The sequence below is a fragment of the Borostomias antarcticus genome (genome assembly GCF_949987555.1).
Source record: "Borostomias antarcticus genome assembly, chromosome: 29".
Taxonomy (NCBI): domain Eukaryota; kingdom Metazoa; phylum Chordata; class Actinopteri; order Stomiiformes; family Stomiidae; genus Borostomias; species Borostomias antarcticus.
This window is the reverse complement of record NC_140262.1, coordinates 3,453,464-3,463,463: the sequence shown is the minus strand read 5'-3', so window position 1 is coordinate 3,463,463 and position 10,000 is coordinate 3,453,464. Positions and strand designations below refer to the sequence as shown.

General features: G+C 47.5%; 1 protein-coding gene across 4 annotated transcripts in view; it reads right to left on the bottom strand.

Moving 5' to 3' along the window:
* The window catches only part of mpp2b (MAGUK p55 scaffold protein 2b), a gene marked incomplete at both ends in the record, with an annotated part of 26,492 nt that overhangs the window by 16,049 nt on the left and 443 nt on the right, over positions 1-10,000 (bottom strand). For 2 of the 4 annotated variants that reach the window (XM_084459697.1, XM_084459698.1), the window contains one exon: positions 8,158-8,242. The exons of the other annotated variants lie outside the window; for them this stretch is intronic. In XM_084459697.1, the coding sequence (XP_084315823.1) occupies positions 8,158-8,242 (85 nt within the window). Of the gene's footprint in view, positions 1-8,157; positions 8,243-10,000 lie in introns of those variants that run through there. 4 annotated transcript variants of the gene reach the window in all.

Below are 10,000 nucleotides of genomic sequence, written 5' to 3'. Positions count from 1 at the left end.
GAGAGAGAGAGACAGAGAGAGAGAGAGACAGAGAGAGAGAGACAGAGAGAGCGAGACAGAGAGAGAGAGCGAGAGAGAGAGACAGAGAGAGAGAGAGACAGAGAGAGAGACAGAGAGAGAGAGACACACACACACAGAGAGACACAGAGAGAGACAGAAAGAGAGAGAGAGAGAGACAGAGAGAGGGAGAGACAGAGAGAGAGGGGGAGAGAGAGACAGAGAGAGAGACAGAGAGAGAGAGAGAAAGTGTCAGGGCGTACGCCTGGGGAAACGCCTCACATCCTTTCTGAAGCAGTCTCGCCATCGTCAGTCACTCTCCCCTGAGCCTGTGATGGAGGAGACAGCATCTCATCCCCATTCCCAACCACACGCACACACACCCACACACTCACCCCGCCCGATCTACCAGAGACACACACACACCCACACACTCACCCCGCCTGCTCTAACAGAGACACACACACACACACACACACTCACCCCGCCTGCTCTAACAGAGACACACACACACACACACACACTCACCCCGCCTGCTCTACCAGAGACACACACACACACACACACACACACACACACACACACACTCACCCCATCTGATCTACAGTGATAGACACTTTGTGAGGGCCGGGAGGACAGCACTATTGGATAACAGGTCTATCAGTCCTGGGATATGGCATCAGCAACGATAGCAATTTGCTTAGATACTGTATGTTGAAATTGTAGCTTATTAACTGTTTTTTTTTTCAGAACAAAAGGCACTAATAGTAACCATATGGACATGATGGACACTTGAGAAGCATTGATAAAAAAGCCTCAATCACCTCATAAATGTTCTTAGGATGAATCATTCCTTGCTCATTAAGTTGGAGCCTTTTATTCCTTTGATTTTGCTCTCCACCAGTCTAGAAATAAATTACAGGATGAGGTCACCCATCTATTTGCATAGAGGACTGTGATTGGCTGACCACTGGAGCTCCTTTACCTATGTCATCGGAGGTATCACACCCTAATCAGGCCATAACGAGACACTCAGACATGATCCACCCAATTAGAGGGCAGCTAATCAGTTTTCTAGCCCGTTAGAGTTGCCTGTGCTGTGGCTGGAGTCGGGAGAGACCTGGGAGACGTTCAACAAGCAGGAATCATCGGAAACCTTTAGAAAAATCCGACTGCATTAGTTACTTTCTACAGCAAAGCTGAATATAAAGAACAGCTAGACTGACACAAGTCAGTCTCTAAACGCTGGAAACAATTTGAGAGACTGAAAAAAAAACCTTGCATTGCAGAACCAATCCAAAGTCTTTTCCACCCCAGTTTGTTTGTGATGAAGACGGGCCCTTCACCCTATTGGGGTATGGAGGCGGTGGCTCTGCTCTGATTGGTAGCGTCAGTTTTCTGCGCTGTTCTAGTGCCGATTTGCAATGGAGACGTCTCCAGACTTTCATAAGGCGGACATCTCCAAAGTCTGGTATTTCGAGACTAAGGAACAGCTAATTTTCTTTTTCCTGTTGCGAGGAGATTCACTATGGTGTACTCTCGTGGCCATGGCCAGGGTGATATCCTGGCTCTCACTGCATGATTGTAGGTAGACGAGAGGCGCGGAGATGACATCTACACGAGTCTCGGCGTGAGTCACTGCTAAGGATGACAAGTAGGACTACGGTCCCCAGAAACCCCCACGCTGAGGCAATCAAACCCTCCGAAGCCTCTTCCTCTCGGAGGATTACACGCATACTCACGGACACTGCGCATAGACGCTACTCTTCGCTACTACGCCTGGATCCACGTGTCACCTTGGCTCTTCTTCTGTGGTCTACAGCAGCACGCTACCCCCCACTGCAGAACGCCCCCAGTGAGACGACGCCGCCGCGCCTTCCCCGAAGCCCAGTGACACGAGGCGGCGGCCGTTAGCCGGGCGCGCTACACGGGGGATTAAGATGTCGCTCTTGTCATCCTTGTCTTCCACAAAGAGGGGAGGGAGAGAGAGAGAGAGAGAGACGGAAGGAAGGAAGGGCGCCCGGCGTGATTACTGGCAGAACCTCCCTCTCCATCTCTAAACAAATAACGAAACAAGTGCACCCTGCGGCGGCGGAGATGCCTCGTTCGCCCCTCCCCCCCGCGCCCGGCCGCCAACGTGGATCTGGTCCGGCTGGTTGCCGGGTTGGTGTCCTGCATAGCGATAATTCTTTTTAATCACCATGCAAACATGCGCGTGCAAGGACACATGCGCGCGCACGGACACACGCGCACGTGGGTGTTGGGATGCCGACCTTGCACTTTTCCCGAACGACTGTTCTTTACGGTTTTAACAGCGATTGTTTACTAGACCCAGTCAAGTCAGGTCTGCCTCTCAGGCCTGTCTCACTCTCATTTAACTCTTCTGTCTGTCTCTCTCTCTCTCTCTCTCTCTCTCTCTCTCTCTCTCTCTCTCTCTCTCTCTCTCTCTGTCTCACATGATCTGTAGATCTCTCTCAGTCACTCTGGCTCTCTCTGTCCGTCTACCTCAAATGCTTCGTATCTCTCTCAGTCACTCTGTCTCTCTCCCTTTCACTATCTCTCCTCCGTGCTGACGATGAGGGAATGTTCTCTAGATAAGAGAGGGGAAGAATTACAGGCTGCTCCAGGCCTTCAGATGAGGCACTCAGGCCCTCTGGCTTTGGGAGTGAGTGGCGTGAAAGCCAACAGTGGGTAAAGCTAGTCTACACGAGCGCCTGTTGGCTACGGCGGCCATTGTTGTAATATTCATGAGGATTATTCAAATTCCAAGTTGTCCTTTTCCCTCTGCGCTGCCTTTTTTCTCGGCGTACACAGACAGATCGGGACGCCTCTCTCCCTTTACCTACGCCACAACGAGGAGAAGAAGTCTCCAATCGTGGAGGAGAACAGGTTACAGGTTCACTGAGGCGAGGCTGGGCTTCTCTAGAGGTTCGGGCCACAACCTCCACGTCAGGTGAAGACGGACAGTACAGGAAAAATACTCTGGTAGAAGACTAGTCTTGTATTATCTGGCATGTGGCAGTCAAAAAAAACTCCACTCTCAGCTTATCAAGAAGGAATGACTGTGCCAAACTCTCGTTTCCTTAGTTGTGAAGTGACACACAGAAAAAGGTTTACCCTTGTCACCATGCAACCAACCGTATCGTCCTCTGGGTCTTTTACAGCAGGGATTGAAGTGGAAAAATCATTATGCACCTCAATGCTTCACAGTCTCCAGTGCCCCAACTTGTAATCGGATACACTGGGAGACTTTTATTTTGTAGGGTTAAGCGTTAAAGGAGTAGTAAACGGAAAAATCATGTTTAGCCCTGTTTTAAGGTTACTTATGATCATATACAATGGTTCAGATCAAAACGTTGACAAAACTAGCACTTTTGAGAAAGTCTGATAATTGCTCTACCACCGTTTTGGTCATACAATGGATGTGGGTGAGCACCGTGAAAAATCATTCAAAAAACATGTTAAACTCTAAGGCAGCCAGGTGAGGATACGCATTCCGTACACACAGACTGTACAAGCTGAAGGCGTTGTACTCTACCACAAAAATGCAAAAATGTCAGCAGTTCTCACGCTCAACTAAATCCCTACTTAAAAGCAAATGGAGCAATCAGGATTATGACATTCCAAAGGCTTCATTAACAGCCTATGAAAGTCTAGGATTTTGGCTGCTATCCAATCAGAAGAGGTGAGCAGACATCAAGGAATGTCTCCTGGTAGGTTTTAGGCCAACAGCGACGCCACAAGGGTTGACAAGTCACGTGTATTAAATCAACCACGTGGCAAACAATATTAGGCTCCACACAAACAGTACATGCTGTATACGTACATCCTGTGTTTTATAGGAACTTGACAGTACTTTTAATAAACAAAAATACCTTCAACTAGCATCACCCACCCATGCAGCCTTGCTGACAGCAGAGGTTCTCCTTCAAAGAGGGCAGCGATTAAAATCCAATGTCATACGCAAATCCAGGTTGTTACTGTTTGTGGTTATAGAACGTAGAACGCAGTGGGGAACGAGAAGAACCTCTAAGCGCTGGCAGACGCAGACCACTTGCTATGGAGCCTCAACTAGGGTGAGAGAGACAGGGGCGGGGGGGGGGGACAGGGAGGAGGAGGTGGGGAGACAGGAAAAAGGAGAAGAGTTTCATCTCCAAACCCATTCCTATCAGTCCTATCATTGTTTTCTATCCTCTGCCTCTAACCATTGAGGGAGGACGTCGTCCAGGGGGGGATGAACCTCCCATCTTCTCCCGCAATGCATTTTGGGTAGGAGGCAGGGAGAGAAGACTCGTGGAAACTAGGAGACTTGGGAATTATCTGTTGGGTTGCTATCGTGTGGGTTACAGAGGAGCAGACAACAGGGTTACTAGAGAAACTCATCTCCAAGCAGAAAACAGTCCTCCCCAGGGCTCTGTCGATGAACAGCAGGTTGAATTATGGGTATTGAGTTTGTAGAGGTGTTAGGATGTAGGATACCAGGACTAATTATGTGTGTCCTGTAGATTTTGTTGGATGCCAAAGCTTTGGTCTAGACTGAAAGAGACAATAGATTACGATTAAGATTTCTTTATTGTCATTGCCACATGTACAGACAATAAAGAAATCTTAATCTTAATCTATTGTCTAATAGACAATAAACAAGAGTGAAATTCTTTCCGATTCCAAGCACGTGTTTGTGTCAAACGGGTCAGTGTCAAAATGGCTACTCTGTAAACATGAACAAGCTGTACACTGTGTGCCTTGAAGGCCTCCTTAACAGGTTGTTGTATTTTAGGAAGTCAACCTTATCTTGTTGTTGCTATTTTTCTTTCAATTTCAGATAGCGTTTTGAGCAAGTGCTTTTGTTGCTTAGAGCAATTTTGAGCAAGTGCTTTTGTTTAAAACGTTTTCTGAAAGGGCTATGCTCCACTCTGTTGAGGTATTGACAGCGTGAATTCCCTGATAACATACCTTTAGAAATAACATTTCCAAGATAAGCTTTGACAGAGAAGAAGCATTTACAGTCATATTCGGTGCCCTCCAAGATAAAAAACATAATTCGAAGCAAGCCCTCCAGATAAGCTGATATGAGTTCCAACAGACAATACCGCCACAGTATAATGGAGAATATTCCTGAGTAGAACTTTCTGGAATAACTGATTCCATGAACAATAATTTAAGTGTGTTACAATTACATGCTATTCCTTTGCTGGTACCTTATGTCCTTGGTTTGTTGAGGGAGGATTCAGGAGGACAGAATCTTTTAAAATGCCAGTGGCATCATCCAGCTCAGACTCCCATAAATCACTTTAGTCTTTCACCATGACTGCTTGTGTGTGTGTGTGTGTGTGTGTGTACACACAAGTGCATGACATGTCCTGACAAATACACCCCCCCCCCTTCCACCACACTTGTCTCTCTCAAGAGCACAATCAACATGAGGAGGAGTGCAGCGTAAAGCCATGACCTCGTGATGTGGGGGGGGGGGGGGGGGGGGGGGGGTTCTCATTAACAGTCTGAAGGTCACCGTTTTAGACAGCCTTGATATTTGTTGACATTTCGCCATAGGACAGCTCCCATCTTACCTAGAACCCATATGTCTGTCAAGACAGCACCAGGAGGAGCCAACCATAATATGATGAATGTGTAATGGAATTAAATCTGATCGAAAGTAAAAAGATTTGCCAAGGTTCGCCAATGTTCAAACAGGTTATGTCTGGTTTATTGAGAAAACATACGAGCGTAAGTGGTATCCAGCCGAAGTGCCGCAGTCTGGTCTTGCGCGGCCTTATATTCAAGCAATACACATGTATGACGCTTCCAGGGATGTGATTGGCTAACCCATCTGTACACGTCATAATAAATGGCGGACATCATCAACAGTGGTCGAGAATACAGACACGTGACATGAGAAAAGGCGGTAAATCTTGCAGGGACAATGGGACAAAAGATGGTTATTCTGGAGCAGACAACGTCTAGGTGTCTTGACCTCCTGGAGAGGTCATCCTGTCATAAATTATTAGCACAGCTATGTGAAAGGTTGAGGGAGGTGGTGAAACTACAATTTCTATGACAATGTCCGGGAAGATCTGTAGGTTTGGGTGAACTGTAGTTCCAATTTATTCAAATTCCAATTCATACCGCTACTGTAGCCTACTGTTTTATTTCATACATCAATTTCCATGTTATAATAATTGATGCGATACTTGGTGTGAGACTGCCAGCCTGTATCATCATTAATCAGTGTTTCACAACAAATCCTTCGTAATCAGCCCATCACTGTGCCAGCCCACCCGTAGCTGACTGCTTTGTGTTTGCCCTCAGTGACTCAACAGTCCAGTGAGGGCACAGCCTCGTCCGAGACACACAGAGATGTTATTTGAAGGTTGTGTGTACTCCCCCAAACCTCCCCGCTCTGATAAGAGCGCCGCTGCATATGAATGACCCGGTAGCGATTGGAGCGGAATACTCAATGTAGCGGCGGAGGTTTCTCGACCGGCGGATGGATGAGAACCAACGCACAGAAAGCATGTAATTCATCACAACTATGTCTGTCCTGTTAACGGCTCTTACGAGCGAGACTCGGCTCCATTTCATTAATGTGTTGTAGCCTACAGCGCGTGCCGTGAGCAGTAGCCTACTGTTCTAAGCACAGCATGCTCTTCCGCTTGCCTGCTAACCGATGCAACACATTTTATATTAAAGGTATATTTCTCGACTGCTTCCCAACTGAGATTTAAAAGCTTTGCACTATGACGTTATTTATTATTTAGCATATCTATAAATTGCTATTTATCAATTCATGTTGGTGGCGTGTTTCATCCATGCCTAAAACCCTACTGTCAAGCACATAATGCTATAGTAGTCTATCTGAGACCAAAAAAATACATACTACACGGACAGCATGCATGCATACAAAGTATGGAGTGAACACACATATGTTACATACATTCGATCCATGCAATATAAATAGCCTTCATCCATTATGTATAGAACTTACACTCCTACATACTGTGAGGGCCGTGTATAATCTATGGTATCATCACTAAGAGCCACATCATATGGTTATTGTCAAGCACGGACCCTGTCACAGGAGCCACGCTGGCTTATTTGCCATTCAAGGGCACTTTGCAAAGACGCCTATTCAATCTCTCAAGTGTTAAGTCCATCATTGTCCACTCGTTTTCCCAGTATCTCTCAAATTTTCCCTTTCACAATGGAGAGCGGGTGAATAGCATACAGCCAAATGCTGGACATTCACACGGCTCGACCAAGGACAGAAATCCAAATGTTATCTATGATTATAAAATGGAAGAACCCATTCCATATGCCTGGCCCTGGTGTTGTTGGTTTTGTATGTGGTGTGAATGCGCCCTCACAGCTTTCCAGTAGATAACATGGCCTCAGGCTCTTATCTGTCGAAGCTCATCTCTTTCAGCATCTCAAGGTGTTCACAACCCAGAACCAGGACCCACTGGAACAAGTCCAGTCATAGACCAAGAAGAGTCCAGAACGATACCCCTCTATTGATGAACAGTAGTCCAAACCTCCATTCTGTCCTCAGAGACGAAGCAGGAGCTCGCAACCTTAAAGGATTAACATGGTAATTCAATATAACACTTTCCAGATATCTTTAGGCAACAACAAAACAAATGTGTTTAACTATTTCAGAATTCATCCATAAAAATTATTTTAAAACATGTTTTTATAGGTCTGAATCTGCCACTCAAAAAGTTCGCTCACTCAAAACTGGGCGTGATTCATAACAACTGATTGACAGTTCTCTGAGCAAATGACCGACTGGAATCGTTATGATTGACAGGCGTGTGCCCCGTTACCATAGCTACCACCGCTCCGAGCTAGACAACACAAGAGCTCTCTACTATTAGGAGCAGAACGTTTGTCTCTTCATCATGTCAACGTCTCACGGTGACACAAACTCAAAAGCGTCATCCTGTCACCATTGGATAAACCGCTGACTCTGTGGCGCACGGCGCTTATCATTCACCTTAGCTACACCGTGAAGTTTAACCTCTCGGTTCTGATCAGCCCCTATGACAAAGACCTCGTCCTTTTACCCGAGGTATATCTCTCATCCCTGGACGATGACCCCCCCCCCCCTTTACCCGAGGTATATCTCTCATCCCTGGACGATGACCCCCCCCCCCCCGATCCTACCTTCGCCTCCCAGCTCCAGGCCATCCAGGGAGTGGACAGAGTCCTCCTCGTCCAGGGAGAGCCTCCCAAACAGGCTGCCGGCCATTAGGAACACACAGCCACGGCCACCACCCACGCTCTCACACACACACACACACACGCGCGCACACACACACACACACACACACACACAAACACGCACACACGCACGCAATAACCAGGGGCTGAGACAGCCAGACAACCTCTCTCACCTCTCTATCTCTCTAACTCTCTTACACGTACACTCTCTCTCACTGCGTTGCTCTCTCTCTATTTTTATTTCTCTCCACTGCACCTTATTTCCTGATTTAATCCCCCTCTCTCTCTCTCTCTCTCTCTCTCTCTCTCTCTCTCTCTACCTGCTGATCCTGTGTGTGTGGCAGCCGAGCCTGACTGAGCCTCTTCTACTGAATGAATGGGGGAAGAGAGAGAGAGAGAGAGAGAGAGAGAGAGAGAGAGAGGGAGGGAAGGGGAGATAGAGGGAGGGAGTAACAGAGTGGGGGATGATGGTCCTCTGGAGAAATTAAGGGGATGGAGACGGGATTCGTCTCCAGGAGAGATGGATGGATCTGAGGTACTAGGGTCGACAGGAAGTGGGGTTGGGGGGGGTGGGGCGGGGCGGCGGCATGTCAGGTTCGTTAGCTGGTTAGCTGAGGGAGGGGACCGAACGGAGCTTATTTATACCTCCCGCTATGACATAAGTGGCATCACAGCTTGTCACATCCAGACTCTGTGCTCCGCGAGCGGAATTCCGCGAGCGGAACTTTAATGAGCCTCTTCCCGTCTTCCCCGGCGCCCGTAATGAGGTTCCGCTCCGGAATTCACGGCCACGCCCTGGAACATCAGTCGAGTTGTGATCAACTGGCTGCGCACTGCGAATTATCATGACTAGCGGCGGTGGAAAAACACACCGCTCTTTTTTGATGAGGTGACGTGCGGCGAGGTTTGGGATCTTAGCGTTTATGTGTCGCTACTACGCAGGCCTGACCTGCCCACAGCTGGGTCACGAGCGTGAGTGACAGTCTTCTTCTCAAATCACACTCACGGCACATTCCGCTTCTAATGTCTGACTACAGCCAGTCCAGAAGTCTCCTCCCCTCATTTGTGGCACTGCAGGGGGCATTTTACCTCAGTTCAATGTCATTAAACTTTAGAGGTAATAGATTTATGTCAAACGGTCACCGGCGGAGGCACTCTTAAATGAGGAAGAATTAGTCCCTTGAGATGTTTTCTCTCCTTTTCTCGTCCTCGAAACAGGCTATACATTTCACACTGACTTTCTTTTCCTTGCTTCTTTCTCTGCCCTCGTCCGTGATGTTGCAGAGGAGAAGTCTGCAGAAAGTCACCGTTAGGGGTGTGGACAGAGTCACCGTTAGGGGTGTGGACAGAGTCACCGTTAGGGGTGTGGACAGACTCACCGTTAGGGGTGTGGACAGAGAAAAGGAAGGAGTGGTTAAAATGCAGTCACCCGTGGTGCGAAGGTGCAAAAGGAACAAGCTACAGTAATAGCAACAATACCAAACCTTACAAATGAAGGAAACCAGTCAAACCAGCAACCAGCAAAAAGTCAGAACAAAAGCACCCATTTTGAGCATTGTCGAACCACTATTCCCCTAATTTAACCAAACATGTTCAAACATGCTCAACTGATACTGGTAGCACTAAGAGAGCAATCTGACTCTAGTCTAGTGATCCATTATCCAGCTCATTAAGTCACATTACACTCCAGCAGTGGGAATTACTTCAATCCTGCGTGATCGAGTGGCCTGGCTTCATCTCTCCACTCTCCATCCATATCCATCATTATTATCCCTCACACACACAC